Source organism: Peromyscus maniculatus, chromosome 11, assembly GCF_049852395.1.
Source record: "Peromyscus maniculatus bairdii isolate BWxNUB_F1_BW_parent chromosome 11, HU_Pman_BW_mat_3.1, whole genome shotgun sequence".
In the NCBI taxonomy this organism is placed as follows: Eukaryota; Metazoa; Chordata; class Mammalia; order Rodentia; family Cricetidae; genus Peromyscus; species Peromyscus maniculatus.
In genome coordinates this window covers 46,569,083-46,590,792 of record NC_134862.1, presented here as the reverse complement: position 1 = coordinate 46,590,792, position 21,710 = coordinate 46,569,083, and the positions used below count along the sequence as shown (strand labels likewise).

Here is a 21,710-nt window from a genome sequence, read left to right as displayed (position 1 = left end):
TTCCTTTCCTTTCCTTTCCTTTCCTTTCCTTGTTTTTGTTTTTTGAGCCAGAGTCTCATGTAACCCAGAGTGGTCTCAACTTTGATAAGTAGCCAAGGCTGGCCTTGAGCTAGCCTTCAAATGAGTGCTGAGGTTAAGGATATGAGCCACCAGACCTGAATACCCATCTGGGTTTTGTGTTTAGGATGTTCAGCCTGTGTTGTACCAGTAGCGAACTTGCTGGCATTGCCCTTTGTTTGACTGTGGAGCTTTGCTGTCTGGTTAAGTGGGCCTGGTTGGTCTAGAACTCACTGTACAGTTCAGGCTGGCCCCAATCGAGCGGCAGTCTTCCTGTCTCTGCTCCCTAATCATGGCAGGTTAGGTTTTGTCCACGCGACACAATCTAGACCCACCTCTCATTGGGCTGGGGTATTTTTTTTTTGATTGATGATTGATAGAGAAGAGCCAAGATCACTGTGGGCAGTGCCACCCCTCATCCGGTGGTCCTGGGTTGTGGTAGCGAGCTTTGTGAGTCAATGGCAGTGTCCCTTCAAGGTCTCTGCTTCGGTTCCTGCCCTGGCTTTCCCTCTATGACGGACTGTAACCTGTACGCCAAATAAACTCTTCCCTAGGGTGTGAGTGGTGGGGTTACAAGTGTATGGTGCTGTCACACCTACCCTTTGAAATAAGGTCTTTCTTGATGTGGAAAGTTCCAGTTTCAGAGAAGTGGCAAAGGGCTGACTGGACGTCACTCTCAAGCCTGAGGTTCCCCTGCTGTGCCCTGTCCAGTTCCCCCTGTTGGTCTCCTGGCCCAGAGTTCCTGCTGCCAGCAGACTGACCCTTCCACACATCCCCGAAACAGAACCTGAAGGAGCTCATAGAATGTTCGACATTTAAATTGTATGGGTGGATGCCAGCCCAGGGGTGTATGCAGAGCAGTTGGATGGTAAAGCAGGCGCTTTCCTGGACTGCACCTCAGTGGTGGCTTTTTCATGCGCAGTTGACTCTCTGTGAGCTGATTGACACCTTTTGGGGTAGGTGGGGGGGTCATCTTTCCACTGACTCATAATTTTCCTACTCTTGAAAAAGATTTCTTTACACCCAGTATTCTCTAGTTAAAGCTGAAAATTCAACTCATCATATTTACACAATAAAAAAAAAATCCATTCTGCCTTGTTTTTAATTGCAAATTCCTCTCAAGGGACTAGTTCTCCTGCGTAGGAGGCAGCCCTGTGCCTTCTCCTAGCGAAGCAAGCGCAGTCAATTATGGTAATGAAATGTCAATAAATATAAAAATTTAATACAGTCTGCTCTGGGTGAGTGGCAGACGAGGACTTGCCTCGCAGACAAATCTGCTGCTCCTGCAGAAATTAAAAGCACCTAAAAGAGTGTCTGGTTGCTTGAAATCTCTCCAGAAAAGCAGAGCTGGGAATGCCAGGTACCAAGTGGGTCTTCCCAGGCTGTGAATTGGGGAGCAAAGCCAGGACTACCGTGGACAGCCACGCTAACCTCTCGTTATTATAAATTGAACTTCTTATGTCCCTGTGAATACCGGAGATGGGTGCCTCTTGACGCGTTTTACAAAATGAAAAAAAGAAATAAGACTTTGGGGGGGTTGTTTTCCAGATCAAGAAATTATTCTGCATAAAAATTAGGACATGCGTCAAGGGGTGGTGGTGGTAATCAATCTGATAGAATCTAATGTAATCATCTCAAACTAACAGCTTCATGTCAGCTTCTAAGGAGGGTGGCAGAGCTGATAAATAGTTTGAGTCGAGCACGAAGACACTGCACTGGGAAGGGTAAAGCAGGAGGGTGATGAGTTCAAGGCCAGCTTGGGCCACATAGTGAAGCTCACCACACTTCAATACTTTAATCCCCTGCAAGCAAAGCAGTCTTGCCCCATGATTGTATTAAGATGTTTCACAATGCCAGCTAAGATGTATCTCCACCATTATTGTCCTCATGTATTGGTTAATGTTGTTGTGTACATGTAGAATTATTATGTGGCTCATTTTGCGGGTAGTATATTTTTCTTTGACATTATACTTGAGAAATAAAAATAATTGCATGGACATATTTTTAACTGCAGAAAAGCAGGAATAGGCACTTGTAAAATGTAGGCAGTGAAAAACTAGTCCCTATGAAAGTCATCGACATGTTTGGATTTTTATCAGAATAATTGTGATACGTTTTGCAGAAAGTATCTCCAAAACTGCTTTCTAGAGCGAAGCTCTCCCTAGTTGTGCTGGTAGGTTGCTATCAGCTTGAGTCACCTGTAAGAAATGGAATGTGCTTGAGGAATGTGCCTCCATCGGACTGGCCTGTGGCCTCCCTCTGTGTTAGAGCTCTATACCACAACCAGATTTTCCCCACAGTTCTTAGTCATCTCCAGGGAACTCTGTGTTGCTAGCCCTGTTGGTTGTCACAGCTGTGACTCTGTCATTGCAGGTCGACTACTCCAGCATAGCCTCACAAGCCGGAGTCACACTCACTAACCTCCTGAGTCATTCACAGGAGCTAATCCTGAGACTTCGTTCTCTACAGTTTGATCATCGAGAGTTTGTATGTCTGAAGTTCCTAGTGCTGTTCAGCTTAGGTAAGTAAAGTTTTTTTTTCTCATAGTTCATTCAACGAAACACTATTCACAAATGCCCAGTACTAGGTGTCTTGGTGCTACAAAGATAATGCAGTCCCTTCCGGGAAATGAAATCTTTAGACGTGTGTAGCTAGAGTTTTCTCCAGTCCTTCCTGGCCCACAGTCAGGACAAATCTCTATCACCCGCCAGTCCCACAGCTGCTTAGACCCAACCAAATAAACACACATAGACTTATATTGCTTACAAACTGTATGGCCATGGCAAGCTTCTTGCTAACTGTTCTTATATCTTAAATTAACCCATTTCTACTAACCTATAAGTTGCCACATGGCTTGTGGCTTACCAGTATCTTTACATGTTGCTTGTCATGGCAGTGGCTGGCAGCGTCTCTCTCCTCAGCTTCCCACTTCCCCCAGTTCTCTTCTCTTTGTCCCGCCTATACTTCCTGCCTGGCTACTGGCCAATCAGTGTTTTATTTATTACCCAATCAGAGCAATACACGTAACATACAGAACATCCCACAGCAGACATGGACATGCTTTCACGAGGATTTCTACACGATTCTTAGCCCTCCAGCACACGGGTTGGGGTGGAGAACAGGAGTTGATCAGTTGGAGTGCTTCAGTTTCCTCTCTGGTGGACAGGAGAGCAGTGGACAGATAGCATGACAGAGGCCACAGCGGAGACGTAGGAAGGAGTCACTTGACCAAATTGGAGGCATCTTCCTGCCATTTGTATTTGAATTTTTTTTCCTGTCCTGCCTTCTAACTTCTGCTGCTTTTAGCCTTCTGAAATGGGGTAATAATTAAAAGCCTGCTTTTTCCATTTCTATCAGGATTAGCTGAAGAATGTTTATAACAAGATGCGCCACTCTGCATGTATAAAGGATAGTGGTTGTCAAGGGGAAAGATGCTTCTTTCACAAGGGTCTGGAGGAGAAAGATAACTAAGGAAGATAGATTAGCTAAATCAAGGTTCTCAGTGAGCCAGTTGAGAAAAATCGCCCCTGCTTGGAATAAAAAAAGGATTAAGGAGATGGATTTTTATTGACTTCAAAGGAACAGATTTCTCTGCCTGTCCCTTACTTGATTTCTGTATTTTGTTGGCCTAACAAAGCCAACTTAAATAAACTTTTTGCCAAGTCCATTCATTCCTCATTGGCAGAAGGCTGAGGGAGGCAACTTCCCTTGACCGAAAATAATGACAGAAATCAGATTTACCAACATATGTTTTTTCTTTAGTCTTCAGTTATAGGATAGTTGTGAATTCATATCCGAAGAAATAAAACAATAAAACAAACTCCCGAGTGGAACAGATGTGTCTGCCCTCCAAATGGGGCCCCTTGGTTTCAGAATTCCTCCTGACAGCGCCATACAACTGTTGCTAATAAAGGGGTGGCCTGAAGTCTTAGGGCCAGACTTCATTTTTCTCATGTAGTCCACGCTGAAAAGAAAAAGAGCATTTTTCTTTTTCTTTTTTTTTTTTTTTTTTTGTTTTTGGCTTTTTTTTTTTTAAAGTGTGAGGAATACAGCAAAAAGAAATGTCAGTGTCAATGTAAAAAGACAACAGTGTTTTTTAGATGGTGTGTTCAAAGGTTGACAGTGCCAGGAATGGGCCCTAAGTGGTTTCTCCATCAACCACAACAAACGGGAAAGTTCTATTCAAGGAAGTCTGAGTCTATTATTTGAGAACAGAGTGTGGATCACCAAGCATAAGCTAACACAGGCCTGCTTGCTGTGACCTTACAGATTATTCTGGTTTATGCCAAGATCTTGGTGTTTACAACTGGTGGGGAATATGGGCATGTGTATGTGAGTGATTTACAGCTTCTTCCTGGCAGAATATTAAGATCTCAACTCAGTGGTATTTTGAATGAGGAGAACGAGATTACATGTGAAGATGTATGTGGCACGTACTTTTAATCCCAGCACTTTTGGAGGTAGAGGCAGGAGGATCTCTGTGAAATCAAGGCCAGCCTCTGGTTTACAGAGTGAGTTCCAGAACAGTTAAGGCTACATAGAAAAAAATTTGTCTCAAATAAACAAAACAAACAAACAAAAACAAAAAAAAAACATGAATTATCTTTAGTTCTCCTGACTTAAACCTTTTTTTTACATCTGTTTATTTTGTCTCCTAAGTGTTCTGCCTACATGTATGTATGTGCACGGGTGCAGGCCTGATGCCCAGGGAGGTCATCAGAGAGCATCCAGTCCTCTGGAACTGGAGTTACAGCTGATTGTGAGCTGTCCTGTGGGTGCTGGGAATTGCATCCCAGGTCCTCGGGACAAGTGCTCTTAACCACTGAACCACCTCTCCAGCCCTGGTTTTCATTACTTTTATCTTACCTTCATGGTTCTCCAAATTGCTGTCTGTATTCTCTGCCAGTCCCGAGGAGGCAGGTCGATCTTAACCACCTTCGACCTTTGACCCTTACAAATGATCCTCTGAACACTTCCTTGTTCAGTGGCTGCTAGGGAAGTACCCAGCACTGAGGAAGAGCCAGCAAAGTTATCTGCTAGACACTTGTCTACTTACTGCCTGAGGAAGGAAGGGAAATGAAGGCCTTTTGATCCCAGGTCTAATAAGTTTAGGTCAAGAGTTCATTTTTAAAGAAGTAGTAAAAATGTAATTAGCAGTATTATAATTCAGGTGGTTTCCAATTTATGAGTGGAAACCTTTCTTCATTAATTTTTTCCCCCAAGGAAACAATAGATAATCTATCTTTCTCTCCAATTCCATTGAGTTATATAGCTAATGAACTTTAGATCCCAAGTAAGGAACTGTTGCATCTGTGACTGAGAAGGAAATCTGTTGTTGGTTGTTTTTGCTCTTTTTGGGCGGGGTGCCACCCAGCTCCCAAATACATCACACAGAGGCTTATTCTTATTTATAAATGCCCGGTCTTAGCTTTGCTTGTTTCTTGCCAGCTTTTCTTAACTTTAAATGATCCCATCTACCTTTTGCCTCTGGGCTTTTTTCTTTTCTTCTTTCTATCTTACTTTCACTCTTACTCCGTGGCTGACTGTGTGGCTGGGTGGTTGGCCCCTGAAGGCCTCCTCCTTCCTCTCTCGTTCCTTGACCTTTCTTCTTGTTCCTCCCAGATTTCTCCTATATATTCTCTCTGCCTGCCAGCCCTGCCTATCCTTTCTCTCCTGCCTTGCTATCGGCCCTTCAGCTCTTTATTAGAGCATCGGGTGTTTGAGACAGGCACAGTAACACAGCTTCACAGTTAAACAAATGCAACATAAAAAGAATGCAACACATCTATGCATCATTAAAGCAAATGTTCCACACATAAACAATATCCTACAACACTGCTCAGCATTGCCCCTCACTCATCCTGACAAACGTGGAGGCCGTGGTAGAGTAGATGAAGGCCGGAGGCTGTGTTGAGAGGTGGTTGCATCCTCATTCTCACGAGAGAGTCAGTGAGAGAAGATGGAGTGTGATCTCAAGCAGGTACAGCCCTTTGAGCCAAAAGAGCCATTCTGAAGTTCAAAGGTAAGATGAGTTGAAGGAACAGGGAGGGGCGAAGCAGGAGACAGGCTGGAAGGGTAGGCGATAGATAGCCTGGCCTTAGAAGGATGGGACCGGCCTTGGTCCACCTAGCAATTCTGAGGCATCCCTGGGGATGGAGTGGAATAGGAGATGCCATGACTCATTCTGAAGGCACCTGGGAAGCACAGCCGGGGTCTGTAGTGTGACAGCAGGCTGGCCAGCTGGTATCATGTGATTCTGTGGTAACAGCATGGAAAATAGTGATTTTCCGATTTCACGGGGGTCTGAAAGAGAGTCAAGACATGAACCAAGGAGAGGTTGCCAAGCCGGGACAGACCCCTGAGGGCCCCCGAGGACCTCATTTTTTGGTACTTAGCCAGGAAAGTCTGGAGGAACAGTAGTTGACAAGATTAGTCAAAGCAGGTTCCAGGAACAGTCACCCCCTCTTACTAGTCACTCACGAAATGCCTGGACTAAATGAAAAAGCACACTTGACTAAAAGTTCTCAGAGCTACTGGTTGAATCCACAAAGAGACACACTCTGGTTGGTTTAGCTGGTCAAGAAAGGAAGTACAAATGGAAACTACCAAGTCTCTCAGTATCTTTTTGTATGTGACCTATGCTCGACCGTAAAGACCAATCACCACTACTTGTTATGTGTTCCTTAAATTCTGCTAAAGTGGCCCTGGACAGTGCGCAAGGCCCCAGGGTTCGATCCCCAGTGCCACGTGACCTAGTTATGGTAAAAAAAAAAAAAAAAAAACACCTGTGATCCCAGCAGCACTAGGAAGGCAAAGTCAGCTGTTCAAGGTCATTCTCGGCTACATATCAAAGTCAGCCTGGGATATATGAGACCTAATCTCAAAATATACATCTGCTAAATTACCAAACTATCACATTTTGTTGCCCAACCATGTGATTTGTGCCCATTGATATTCTTATAGCAAATAGGCGTCGTGAGTTGTCTAGTTATTTTCGCATTTATTTAACCAGCTTATACTCCCACTACAAAGAGTTAAAGTGGTTGTTAACACTTCCTGTGTGCCCTCAGTGCAGAAGTAACTGTCACAGAGGGAGAAGTGGAGTGTTTCATCCTCCCCGTCATTAGGGACACGGCTGAGATGAGGAAGATTCCCACAGACTGTAGTCTGAAAATGAGGGGACAGCTGGAGAGCGCTTGGTTGCCTTTTAAGGATCCTGAGTAATGTCATCCACGTTAGAGTCCGTGAGGAATATTAATGTGGTTTAAGTGCCCGGTGCAACAAGTCACTGAAATGTTCCAGCTAACATGCTACTTTGGCTCAGAGATTTTCTTAGCCTGGAGACCGGATGGCGGGCTGCTGCTGAGCCTTTGCCGTATCCCAGGGGGAAAAAGAAAGACCTAGTAGCCTGTTGTATTTCATCTCCCTGAGTGAGTACCTCTGGTTTCTCACCCTGTTCTCTGATCAGGTGTTAGTTCTCCAAGTCCTTGTGATATTTCTTTATCTCCCATTAACAGTTGTTTTCCTTGAGGGGAAATAGCCAGATCTAAGCAGTGGCTAATTGTTGTCCCAAGTCTTAAGTACAGAGTAGCCCACAAAAGGGATAGGCCTGCTTTTCAGATGCTTCCGTGTGGTAGAGTCCGGCTCTGTAAGTGGAGCCTCCATTGACGTTAAAATCCTTCTAAATGTTTGCTTTACATACAGACTTCAAGGACACAATAGGGACCTATAAAATGTTTACTGATAAACAACATGAATAAATAGACATATTTTGTTTGAAACTCAAAGCCTTTATCAAAGTAATAGTTTAGCCAAAAGGCTGCATATCACACAAACCTATCTTGAAAATTCAACTCTTTCTTCTATTAGTTTCCATTTTCTCAGTTTATGAGAGGAGATGTTATTGACCAGCTCTTTTGGACATCTAACTTGCAGAAAGATTGAAAGGAATATTGATGGCTAAAATCTGGGACTTTGTGGACATCTGTTCCAAGGAGCGACTTTCAGGCCAGGGTAGCCAACAGTAGGGAAGGAATCTCTGTGGTTCCTCCCTGGTGCTGATGGAATGCTACATCCGGTAAAATGGATGAGAACATCCTGTCTTTACTCATCCATTCTCGCTCTTCACTTCATCCCAAATTCCCGTCGTTGACTATGGTACCTGACTATCCATCACACACCACCTAAGAGTCATCCCATGGCGGCAACGACCCTAGACAAGATGGGTTTGGTTGTCTCTGGGAATGACAGAAAGGGTCCGTGTAGAAAAGTTACAGTACTGTAGCTGCCTTCACCAGAGTCCTCTCTGTGGACCATCGACGGACGTGCAAAGGGCCCCAGGCGAGAACCGTTTGCCCCAGCCCAGGTCTGTTCTGATGCTTCTGAACACTGATCCTTTATCTTGAAGGGAGTACTCACCGGATCCAGTCTCTGTAGGATCAGAGAATAAATTTGGTAGGACTTGATCAAAAATGAACCTTGAGATAGTGAAGGGTCTTTAAGAAAAACAAACCTGAGGCATTGTAAGGCGAGCAGAGCATTTTTTTTTTGTTTTTTTTTACCTTGTCTGCTGTGGCTCCTTTGAACTGCTCCGGTCCAGAGCAGACAAAGGCTGCTGTATGGTGACGCCCAGACCTCTTATCTACCCGGTCAGTGCGCTGAAAAGTCATACATAGTGTATGTTTTGCTTCTGTACTCTATATGACAGATAGGGGGGTTTAATCAATATTTATTGCCTTTCCTCCCAAACTCTGCATTTGAAAAAAAAATGCAATGGGAAATGAGATAATAGTTAAAAATATAATTAACAAAGCAGAAACACAAGCTTTGGAGATAGATAGCCTAGAAGGTCGAGCCCCTGGAGAAATACTAGAAGATTTGGCATGTTTCCTTTTAGGAAATAAAGATATGTTTTTACATTATGAATATAGTTATTATAAGGAAAGTGACGGAGACTAAAGAGAGTCCCTTTAAGAAGAAAACTCTGGAATCATCAGCATGACAGCATTAGGAGAATGAAATACCACAATGAGCCACACAAGAAAGGAAAGGTCTTGAACACCGTCAGTGCTGTTAAGAGAAAATAGCGTCACATGAGTCCATAATTTAGTGTCTTTCCATGTACTTTTTGGTTTTTTGGGGTTTTTTTTTGTTGTTGTTGTTGTTGTTGTTGGTTTTTTTTTTCTTCTTCTTTCTTTCTCTAGCCCCCTCTCCCCAGACAGGGTTTCTCTGTGTAGCCCTGGTTGTCCTGGAACTCCCTCTGTTGGCCAGGCTGGCCTTGAACTCAGAGATCCTCCTGCCTCTGCTTCCCAAGTGCTGAGATTAAAGATTTTTGTTCTTTTGAAACAGGGTCTCACTATGTAGCTCTGGCTGTCCTACAACTCCCTCTGTAGACAAGGCTAGCCTCAAACTTAGAGATCCACCTGCCTCTGCCTCCCAGGTACTAGCATTAAAAGCACACCCAGCTAAGTTAACGTCTACTTTACAGGAGAAAGGGACCTGAGTGAACACTGTACTCTGGTTTTGAATGTAAAGAAAGAACACTAGATGATTTACTCCATGTTTTCGCGTGGTGCCAATGAATGCTCTGTGCACCCGGCCTCTTTAGAGATATTGGAACTCATCACCACTGCCTACATGTACTGATGAGATTTATATGGGCAAAATAAAAGCAGGACAGTTAATTAAAAAGTGTGGTCTAGAAGAAAATCCTTGGAGACCAGCAGGGACCTACTCCATATAAATTTGCTACCTCTGTCATAGATCTTATGCTCGGATGGATGAAACCCTTTGGTGATAAGCATTAGTTGACTGAACCTGGGGATTCTGTCTTCAAGAGAGAGGCTACTAACAACTATACCAAGGAGTTTAGTGCTAACTCTTACCATGCAACATGCTGTTGACGTTGTATTATTAGTAAATAACATCACAGTGTTTACTGTCTGAACAGTGTGTGCGATTTAGCCTTTGGTTAGTTTTCAATAGTCTTCATTTTCCTCTGTGTGTGTGTGTGTGTGTGTGTGTGTGTGTGTGTGTGTGTGTGTGTGTGTGTGTGTGTGTGTTTGTTTGAGTTTCGGCCTCTGAGGCTTCCACATTGTGCTTGGCTCACTCAGGTCACCTTTTTCTCTATGTACCATGTGTCTTCTCGATAGCAGGGTCCGGTGAAAAGGCGCTGTGAGAGCTTTTTGCAGGCTGTGAATCACAGCGACATGGGGGGTAGGGGTGGGGTGAGGGGTGGGCACTGGCTGGCCTCTTGAGCCTAAGCCAGTCAGGGCCTTTGTGCAAAGAGTCAAAGAATGCCATACAGCCTACCTTGGCGGGAGTGTGTGCTGCTGCTGCGGATGCCTGTTTCGCTTGGAAAGGGAAGACTTTATAAATGGCCGATGTAACTATTTATTAATCTCCCCTCTCATCAGACACAGCAGGGACTTACTGAAGAGTAAACTTTTGATCATTAAATGTGGTTTAGAAAGGTTCCGGTCATTTTTGGGCTGTCAGTCGGTCCTCCTTTTTGCTTGCCTGTGCTTCTTATGTTTAAGCCAGGACTCCTCCCATTCATGCCATAGGGAAACGATGAAGTTACTTCCCAGGCTGCCAAGAGCTCCTGGGTGAGAAAGTCTTCAATGCCCACAGTGTTTTCACAGTGGCTGGCTCCTCCTAGGCCAGGGCTCATCGTGTACAGTTACAGGTGCACTCTGGCGGCTTCAACTGCAATGCCATGAGCTAATTCAAGCCCAGATGTCAGCAAGACACTGGAGTGTAAATCCGAGAGGAAAGAGCTTGGCGGGCCGCCTGGTGACTGGCCAGTCATGGGTTGTCTGGTTGGCAGAGGAAGCATGGCTCTGGCCTGATCTTCCGGAGTTGCAAGGTCCCAGGAGGGACATGTAGGGCCCCAGTCATGTGGTGTCTTGATGCTTCTCTGCTCAGCATGGGGATCAGCTTCCGGGCATGTTATACCTTCCGGGCATCTTATACACATTGTTGGAGAAGGAAGTGCCCAGGGGTTACAAGAAGAGTAACTTCTCTCATGAACCCCTCTAGAAGAGGACCGCCCCACATTTTGTTGGGTTTGGGAGGAGTCCTTTCTCTGTTATCGAGCAAAGTGTCCCCATCTTTGTCTTAAGGAGGGCAACAAAAGCAGCGGAAAGAACCAATTTCCCCTTTGCTCGCTAGCAACACCAAATCAGTCAGTGAACGAGGCACCAGTCCATCCGGGGACTTTGATCCCATTGATCAGGAGCCGTGTTTGCAGTTCTCATGCAAAAGACATGATTCCTTCCATCTGTAAAGCCAAGGAGGGGACACCGAGGGGACCCTTAGCTGGAAGGCGGATCCAGACAGGACAGGAACAGTCCTGCTCTCATCCTTTGTTGAGGGTTTGCTCCAGAAGTGCTGTAAGAATGTTCAAGGGGTAGCTGGATGGATGGCTCGGCCGGTGAAGGTATCTGCCACCAAGTCTGATGACCTGAGTTCGATTCCCTAGCACCCATTTGGTGGAAAGAGAGAAATGATCGATCTCTCTCTCTCTCTCTCTCTCTCTCTCTCTCTCTCTCTCTCTCTCTCTCTCTCTCTCACACACACACACACACACACACACACACACACACACACACACACACACACACACACACGTTTTCAAAGGGGTGAAAACTAGTAGAGATCTACTTTGGCACTGCATGCAGTTTAAGGCTGAATATTAAGACAAGCTACTTGTTTCATGAAACCTGTTAAAAGGTCTTTGAATCTTCCCAGTCTGTGGTAGGTGGCTGCCCTTTCACAGGCTGGCCTGCTGTTTGCCGTATCAAGACCTTCCTCTAAATCCTACCGAAACATACTGGCCATTGACAACTGGCCCACTGAGTCCAGTGATGGTGTCCGTTCATCTCACGTCTTGCCCCACATGCATCGGTCACATCGTTTCTCGTGAAGTCAGATAAGCAAAGGAAATATCCCTAGGTTCACTGTGCAATTAACAGGCAGGCTCAGTTTTTTTTTTTTTACCTCTTCCGCTATGATATTCTAATTTAGTAAAACACTCACTTAGATACTTGTCAAATGGCCGTGCATATCTTCATACTGTCGCCCTGTTGAGGTATCTGCAGCTGAGGGAATGCCAGCAAAACAAGCACTTCCTAAAATTTATGTAATCATTTGAAATTCAGAACGGATTGATTAGCATTCAGGAGATGCCACAGTTCAATATTTATACCATAGAGCTTTGGCAGAGGCAAATAATGGTACATAAAGCTGATGCTTGCTTTAATTGAATGTAGTATAATAGGTGTTGTGTGTGGGGTTTTTTGTTTGTTTTTTAATTTCCCTCTCAGTGAGCAAAGCAGTTTAGCCATGACCAGATATAATTCATTTTGGAGTTCTAAGCTTGAGCTTAATCAATATGTATTTACCGCCACTGAAGAAGTGATTATTATTTGTTATCTGTTGGCACAAGAATGTAATTGGCCAAGTAGCATTCATTTCAGCATATTTTTGAGTAGATTATGCTTTAAAATATTTAGTATATTTGAGTTGTTAGTGCAATACTGTCATTTTGCTAACTACTGCTATTTAGTGAGATGCTTCTTCAGAGACTTGGCGTGGCAGGTTGAGCCTAACCAGAAAGGCAAATAAAGGGAGAAAGCACTTTGCTCCTGGCCTTTCCTCCTGCTTCGTCATGCCAACTGCTCTGCTCACATCTCAGAGGAAGTGTAGACCACAGTCCTCTGCAGAAGTGCGGAGTGGGCATCAGGGTCATCATGGAGGAGCACACCAGTGAGCCCCGGACCCCAGCATCTGGGGGCAAAGAGTGGGGCAAATCGGTGGCTCACCTATGAAGCTTCCTTCCTCTTGGTTTACTGATAGGATCCTACTGATAGGAGTCCAGACTTGTGTCCTGACAGTGTTTGGTTAAGAGGTTAAATTCCAGACAGACCCCATACACGCCAGGAGACAAGAACAAATAGGAAAGTAAGGGACATTTCATCATTTTGAAACACTGAAGTCCACAAGCTATACTGAATGCCTGCCATTGCAAGACTTATCATGTTAGGCGGTGAAAGATATGGCAGTGTATGGCTTTTCTAGAAAAAGCCTCACCTGCTGTAGACCTGCTCTTCAGATCTTGGGGACACCCTTCCAAATAAGGCATGGCGAACCAAGCAAATAGTTCAAAGTCCACATGTCATCTGCACCGTTCACTCGCCTTCGGCCCCTTCCTAATAAGTATTTTTTCCCACTGAACCAAGGCATGTCCCACCCCACCACGTACTGCTAGTGACAAGGCCTTTGTCAGCTCTCTTGCTGTGGAAACTGAGAAAGGACATCCCCGGGAGCTCACCAATCCCTGAGCCATGTGGATTTTGAGCATCTACTGTCTCAGGTTTGGACAGGTGGAATTCTAGAACAGGAGCTTAGAACCTGTAACGTAAGAAACCTGTGATGCTGTCAGATCATATCAGGACAAGGACCTTGAGGCTGACAGAGGCCATGTGACCTGAACCCATCTCTGTAGAGTCAGGATTGGAAACAAACTCCACCTCAGGAAAGGAGCACAGAATGGACTTCAGCAGTAGGGGAAAGGCTGCTCTTGTGTAGAACCTAGATTACATTGTATTTATTTACCGGGGGCTAGGCATGTGCCACAGCTTGCTAACGATCCAAAAATGTCATCCTTGTGATGGGCAACCTTCTCAGAAAAGGACAGAATGCATGTTCCCGCACTATGCATGCCACAACACTATTGTTTGTTACATCAGGACTCAGTTGTGGGCTCTGTATAGTCTGGTGCTTGAGATCTTTGGAAGACATCAGTTCTCCTATGTTTATTCTCACTTGGATTTTCCCAGCGTTGCTGAGGCCATGAGGGACCATGTGCCTTCTCTATAGGCCAGTGTGACCTGAGTGACAGTGAGTTCAGATCTGGGTAGTTCTCCCGAATTAATCAAGAGTGAGTGACATTTCAGTTGTGTGCCATTTGTCCTATGGAGTTTATATGTAGAAGCATTGATCACTCATCTGAAATAATCCTCTCTTTCCAATATTTATCCTAGAAGAAATAATTCTTACACCGGTATTACTAATAACTATATTTTTAATTTATATGTATTCTTTCCATCTTTCGCTCTGTGCACATAGGTTCCTTTTATTTTAATTTAATCTTTTTGGAACTTTTTTTCCTCTTTTTCAAGACAAGGTCTCATGTATCCCAGGATGCCCCAAAAGTCCTGGTCTTCTTGCCTCTCCCTGAGAAATTTGAGGAACATACGTAACAGCTTTTGGAGGTGCATTGAAAAATTTGAGAAACATACATGGCAGCTTTTTTTTCTGGCTCAATTATAGGTCAAGGGCAGTTGCTTCTCCGAGAACTGAAGCGCTCTCTCATGGCCACGGCTGAGCAGTCTTCACAGCTGAGAGCCGAGCACACACTAGGCCAGCACTCTGTCTCTGAGCTACAACCTAGCAGGCTTGTTTCTGTTTTTTTACTTGTGGTGAAATCTATACGTGAAACTTACCATCTTATATCATTGTAGGCATATCGTTAAATACATGTCCATTGTTGTAGGGACCAGATTTGAAACTTTGCCCCAGTGAAGGTCTAATTCCATCTCCTCTTCCCTCCACCTTCGGAACCACCACCACCTCTGTGTTTGCTGTGTAGAGCTTTATTTAGCAAGTGCCCTCTACATTTAACCTTGGGTTTTGCCTATCACATAGCATTTGTTTTCCAGACTGTTCATAGCTACCGTGCTGAAGGCCACATGTCTAGAAAGCTAAGATGCCTCATGGTCCAGGTTGGGTCACTGACTCTATGCCTTATTTCATCACTCTGTACCACATCCGGGCAAGTCCTGTGATTGGGCCCTGAAAGAATCATGCATTAAGGAGGTAGTAAGAAAGGGAGGCATTCTTAACTAGTTCTTACCAGTTGGGGAAGGTAGTGGGGGAAGGTAGCTTGATGGTAAGATGTGCAGGCTTGAATTTGGACTCTTTTTTCTGCAGTATTTTTGGGGAACAGTCTCAGTGTCCATATTTGTAAATTCAAAACAATGCAGATCTACATAAAGCATCATGAAGGTTAAATACTAGTTATGAAGAATTTAGCAAAATGTCTGGAAATCGTGTCAACAAATAGTTATTTCTTAAAGTATCTGTATTCCCATTAGTGAAAGTCTGTAAGCGAAAGCTGCTTATTGGGAAATGCCTCTTTAGGTGTAATCTTTGGTATACAGATATATGAAAAAAGTACTTTCTCCTACCAACATCACTGTTTGGTGTTTGTGTGTTTTTTTATTGTTTTGGTTTTTCAAGGTAGGGCTTCTCTGTGTAGTCCTGAAACTCTCAGTAAACCAGCCTGGCCTTGAACTCAGATCCACCTGCCTCATTCTCTCTCTTACTGGGATTAAAGGTGCATGCCACCACCACCCACCCAGAGCTGGTTTGCCAACTTTGTTCCAGGCCCCAACTCTAACCGATTCTATCCACTAACCAGAGGCGTTATTCTAACTTTTAACATTCTGAAATTGGTCAGATGAGGCAAACTCCAGCCATTTCCTTCTCCTCCACCTGCCATCTATCCCCAAAGCAAACCTAACTCAAATAGCAAAGTTAAGCCTCTTCCCACTTTGGGCCAGAGCCTCAGTGATGAACTGCCAGCACACAGGCAGACCAGGCAATTCTTCAGCTCTGCCCTTCAGTTTTCCACAAATGTAAATGCTCGTCAGATCACTTGAGTGGCCTATGACAGCTGCAGTTCTCTAGATCTACTGGTGGATAGGATAGTCTCTAAGATTACATGGAAATTACCAGTCTCAAGTGCAAAAAAAAAGTGAAGGCTTCACTTAGGAAGCCTGTGTTATTAAGAAAGAAAGCCCTAAATAATTTATATTTTTTAAAGGAATTGTTACAATTTGAGGATCAAAACCTGTTAGAAAAATTAGCTTTGTTCTTGAACAAAGTTTAAGCCAAAAAAAAAAAAAAAAAAAAAAAACCAAAAACAAAAATTACACAGCCAGCAGACTGTCCCATCAGTTTTCTGTTCAATGGCTGTCCAATAATAACATCAAAAGTTTCTCTCTTACTCAGATTGCTAGCCTCCAATTCAAGGGACTAAGTAGAGTCTCAGAGAGTAAGGAGTAGAGAGTCGAACACGAATTTATAGGCCAGGCCCACTGGCACGACTCTGTAATACCATCCTGGGGTACATGAGACAATGCTCCCCACTAAATCAATAAACAAACAAACTTGTTTTCATATTTTTATGGTCAAAGACATAAACTTCCAAGATCTTGGTCCTGCCACCTAGAAGAAGCCGAGCAAGTGGGACACAGGAAGGTGGGCTATTTATTCTCACCGGTGACCCTGGGAGTCATCCTGAGTGACAGCTTCCTTAGCTATCACACTTCAGACCGTGGCATCTAGGCTCCCGGCTGTGTGGGTATAAGAATCATCCTTCACTCATTTCTTCCTCTGACTTTATGTTGCTTCTCTGACAGTGCTCCATTGATCATTTTCTACTGTAAGGGTTTCATGGGTCCCGCGGCTCTAGAGTACCAGCTCAGTTCTCATTCTGTATTTCAAGCAGCTAGCATCCTTCCTGAAGCATCATTCCCGGAATGCCATTCATATGAGAAAGCAACGTTTGCTTAGTCGGTGTGGTAGTTTATGATTGTGCGGCTCACTGTTGTGTAGTTTGCATGCATTGGTTCTTTATAAGCATCACAGTAAGTTCTGTTCCTATGCTATCTATCCTTAGGCAGAGAGGTCCAACAACCACGTAAAAATCACGCAGGCAGTAAGGAACAGAACTGAGCTCTGCACACCTTGGATACCAAAGGCCAGATTTTCTGCACAACTCCCAACTGTTTTTCTGGCTAATTAATTATGGAAACTACAAGGCAATCTCCACATATGTCAGTTACGACGATGGGTAACTCATTCTAAGTAGACCAGTTAGGAGCCTGGAGGAAATCAAATCCTTCTAGACATCCCTTGAAAGTGGAAGCCAAGTATGGGCCCAGCAACTTGCCTTTCTTTACCCACTGCAGTCTGGCAGCTTTCAGCCAGAGCTGTTCTGTTTCCCAGTCCGGGGGGATAGAGTCACGAGTGTGATCCCTGCAAAAACAGAAGCACTTTAGAAATTACAGCGTATGGATGTTTTATACTGGCCAGCTGCCCTGTGCAGATTTTTTTTTTTTTTAATATGAAGAAGTGTCTCTGAATCAGGATCCCATCAGGATGGCTCTTTATGGTGAGCAGAAGGATCAGTGGTCACAGGTTCTAGGTCTGGATTCACAGCAGATTCTGGCTTTCCTAATGAATGGTGGTCAAAACATGGATTGCTCTTGATCAAAAACTTGAACCAGAAAATAGAAGAAAGCCAGGAAGGAGTTTTAGTAATTAGCGATTTCTCCTAAAATTAAGAGAAAATAACCTGTTGTTGTTGGCCACAAGGAATTCTGAGATAAATGGAATAACCACATGTGCTGGCCTGTGTCCAGGGCCGTGCCTATCAGTGGACCTGGAGCCCCTGGATACTGTAACAGTATTATTTCTAATTATAACTTCAAGGAAATTCCTCTCTCAATGAGGTGGCTGCAGCAGCTTATTCTTGTCTTACAAAAGAATACAGCTTTTAGCATTTAAAAACATCTTGGTTTGCCCTTATTGCTCTGGGTTATATTTTCCAGATTGCTGTTTTGATTTGAGAATCTTTGGAATTTTTGGGAAACCTGGGTCACCTGTTGCCACTGCTCACATTATTCCATTGTTGGCAAACTCCCCGAGCTGGTGATTCGCTGTCCAGTTCATGGATATTTAAAAAATTTGAGAAACCAGTCCTCCCCGTATCTTATTCTAATATATTATTGTACAATTATTTTTGTTTCTATAAATTTTTAACTCCTCCTATACAATTTGGGTGTACCAAATGACATTCTAACAAAGAGTAAGAGTTCCTATTACTCCATATCATGATCAACTCCATCATTTACTATAGTTCATTAGGGTAAGTTGCCATTATTTAGAATTTGTACTTGTGATTAACAATGGCTTTGAACATCCTTCTACCTGTTTCTTTAAACTGTCAGCTCATGGCATTAGCCCACTGGGAAATATGCTTTCCTTAGTCCTTCCTTATTCAGGGCCCCTCCCCTTTCTTCTATGGGTAGATGGATGGGTGGATTCTATTTCTTTCACGGAAGTGGCCTTGGTCATCAATATTTCCCCATGTGATTTTGGTGTTTGTATTTTCTTTAGGAAATCCTTCTTAACTTTTTTTTTTTTTTTTTTGGTTTTTTCGAGACAGGGTTTCTCTGTGTAGCTTTGCGCCTTTCCTGGAGCTCACTTGGTAGCCCAGGCTGGCCTCGAACTCACAAAGATCCGCCTGCCTCTGCCTCCCAAGTGCTGGGATTAAAGGCGTGCGCCACCACGCCCGGCCCTTCTTAACTTTTAAAATGTGTGTGTGTATATGAGTGTGAGTGTATACTAATTTATTTATTACTGTGTGATCCTTTTTCTTGGTATCTTCTAACTAGTGAGTAACCATGTAGCTAAGCATTGCCTTATTATTTGAAGTGGATTTTCTGTAGTTTACTTTGGACTAATGTGAACATCACAGTCCAAAACTGAAGATACATATCTTGCTGTTTGGACCTTTAAAATGCTCAGACTTTATTTCTGTGCCTAGTGCATGAGTTTTTATTTTCCTTAAAAGTAGTTAATTGTTCCAATACTACTTATGAATAAATTATTTTCTCATTTTTAATGCTGTCTTTCTTTTATATAGTCAGTGTGTGTGTGTGTGTGTGTGTGTGTGTGTGTGTGTGTGTGTGTGTGTGCGTGTACGCGTGCACATATATGGGTCTCTTTCTGAATTTTTTATATTATATCATTGACCTTTTTGGTTACTTCAAAGCAAATACGTGTTTTAATCCTTTACAGAAATCTTTACAATCTTTTTTTTTCTTTTTGTTTTTTTTGAGACGGGGTCTCTACACAGCCTTGGCTATTCTAGAACTTACTATGTAGACCAGGCCAGGCTCAATCAAACTCAGAGAGATCCCTCTGCCTCTACCTCCTCTGGGCTGGGATTTAAGGTGTGCACTACCGTGCCCAGCTCCTTAGAGTGAAACCTGATAACTGGTTAGTTAATTGGTCTCATGTTAAAAATAGTCTTAATTGTTCTTAGACTTCTGTTGTTCCATGTGAATTGTAGGTTTGAGTTGTTATATGGTAGGATTTTGGTTGGAATTGAGTTATATTTAAAGATTGATTTGGGGGAAGGTTTTGACTTCACGGAATTGAGTCCCTCTCATTCATGAACATGGTTTACCTTTTTCTTCAGTTGGTGGGGCTCTGTTGAGAGCCTTCAGGGAAGCTGTGCCATTTTCTCCATAGATACACTCTGCCTTGTTTGTTAGTTCATGCTTTTCTAGCTACTTTATATATAACTTGTTATTACAATGCAATCCTTTTCCTTGACATCGTCTCATTAGTTAATATCCATGCACTGAAACGACCAGATTCCTTTATGACTTTTCTGTAGTTTTCTCTGGTCATTTTCCCATATTGCTTACATTTATTTGGTTGACTAGATGATGGTAACTTAGAGCTGTGATAACAATTCCATCTCTTATAATTCTAAAGTCTTAGAAATTACTATGAGAAGTTTTGTTTCTGTAGGAAGGAAAGAAGAGAGTACATTGTTGACCTTGAAGATACACAGCTGTTTTTTTTCCTTCTTTGCCTTCTGTTTCAGAAGATCTCCTTCTTTATTAGCTTGTTCTCTAGCTTCTTGAGTTGAACATTCTCTTCATCTGTTTCTAGCAATACAGTTTTATTTTTCTGAAAAGAATCAGGGTTGGAAAGTCGCCTCTTGGCACAACCATCGTCCTGTCTTCTGCGTCCGTGGCTTTCAGGAAGTCTAGGAGGTCATGCTTGTCAATCTTCAGAACTCTAGGGGGCGACACTCACATAAGAGTCCATGACAGAGCCTTGTGTGGTGCACAGTCTGAGTGTGGCCCCCTCTGTGACTCTATAGTCACTTCCAAATACCTTATATTTCTATTGTGTTCTCTTGTGGTTTTAAAAATCAATGGTTTCTCTAGCAGCGCGCTTTCAAATTGCCAAACAAATGTGAGTTTGACTATGTTTTCGTTTCTTGATTGTAAACTTTTGAGCTACACGTCGTGGAGGCTTCCTTTGTAATGTGGTATTTAGTTAATTTATGGAAGTTTGGCTTATGTAATACAGTATATTTGTCAAGTGTTAACGAGGACTATGGGGGTCCAGCCCCTCGATAGTCCCCTCCCAGGGTCCGCAGAAGGCTCTATCAACCAGCAGAGAATCTTTAGGGTCGGTAAATCAGTCTACGCACTCAGAGTTCTTTGATCCATTCGCTTTAATTCCTCTGGCATAACATCCTTTATACACAGCTTCAGTTCTGTTCTCATGTCTAGCTCCTTTCTTGCCTGATTTCTCTATATTTATCTACTGTCCCCTCTATGTTCTATCTTAATTCCTTCATATAGTTCTGCCCCTTCTAGGTTCTCATCCATCTTGTTCCTTCCCATATCATCTCCTCTCCCGTCTCCTTCTCTCTCATCTGGCTCTTCCTCATCTTGTTCTTCCCCATCTGGCTCTTCCTCATCTTCCATCTCGTTCCTCTAGTCCTCTCTTTTAGCTCTTCAATCTAGTTCTTCCCCATCTCAGCTTGTTCCTCTCAAGTTCTTACCCATCTCGTTCTTCCATTCTCTTCTCTCTTCCTCAGCCTGTCCTCTGCTTTACAGTTATATATCTCCCCAAAATCACAATCCTCCTCTCCACCCAGGACACTCAGCCTGAACTTCCTCAGGCAGTGATTGTCCACTATCAGGATCAAATGGAGGGTTGATAAGAATTACAAAGAAGGGCACTAGTTGTTAATTACCATTTGTGACCCAAGGGGGAAGTGACTAATGAATCAACTAAAGGCTAAATATGGGTAATATCTAAGAAGAGGGGTCTTACGTGCACAACTATTAAAAATCTATAAGTTGCTAGGTCAATGGGAGAAAATAAAACTGTCTTCTTTTTTCCTGTGGCTCCTATCTGTTCAAGCTGTCTGCCGTTTACTGCAGGGTGGGGGAAAGTGTGCTCAGTCTCTAGGCAACCTGTGTACAGCTAGATGCCTCTGGTGATACAGGGAGGTTTGAACTGGGAGTTCTGGCTGAGCATAGCTGTTAGCACAGAAGTTTATCTAAATATTCCTAGAAGTGGTTAGGTAAGTAGTTAGAGGTCTATAAAGTTAGTAAGGCTGTAAGAAAGAAGGGCCTAAGCTAAATTGTGTAAAACTATTACTTAGTGTCCACCTGGCCTAGGCGGCGTCCTCTTGTGAATTTACTGTAAGTCAGGAGACTTGTACGTGGGCTGCTATCACTTGTTAGTCCTTGGAAGTTGGGCGCCCCCCTGGGTGGTGTCTCCTTGTGGAATTTAAGTCAGGAGACTTTCAGGTGGGCTGTTATCATTGTTAGTCTTTGGCAGTTGAGCGTCCACCTGGGTGGTGTTTCCTGTAGTCCTTGAAAGTGGCTAAGGGAAATAACTGGTTCCAGAGAAAGCCTTTCCTGAGGCTGTTCTCCAAATACCTGGAATGTGTATGTCCAGAGAGTGCTCAGTCTACACTG

General features: G+C 43.5%; 1 protein-coding gene across 6 annotated transcripts in view; it reads left to right on the top strand.

The window, feature by feature from the left end:
• The window catches only part of Nr5a2 (nuclear receptor subfamily 5 group A member 2), a 138,359-nt gene that overhangs the window by 86,335 nt on the left and 30,314 nt on the right, over window positions 1-21,710 (top strand). For all 6 annotated transcript variants that reach the window (XM_042258244.2, XM_042258245.2, XM_016000967.3 and 3 more), the window contains one exon: window positions 2,431-2,578. In XM_042258244.2, the coding sequence (XP_042114178.1) occupies window positions 2,431-2,578 (148 nt within the window). The remainder of the gene's footprint in view (window positions 1-2,430; window positions 2,579-21,710) is intronic.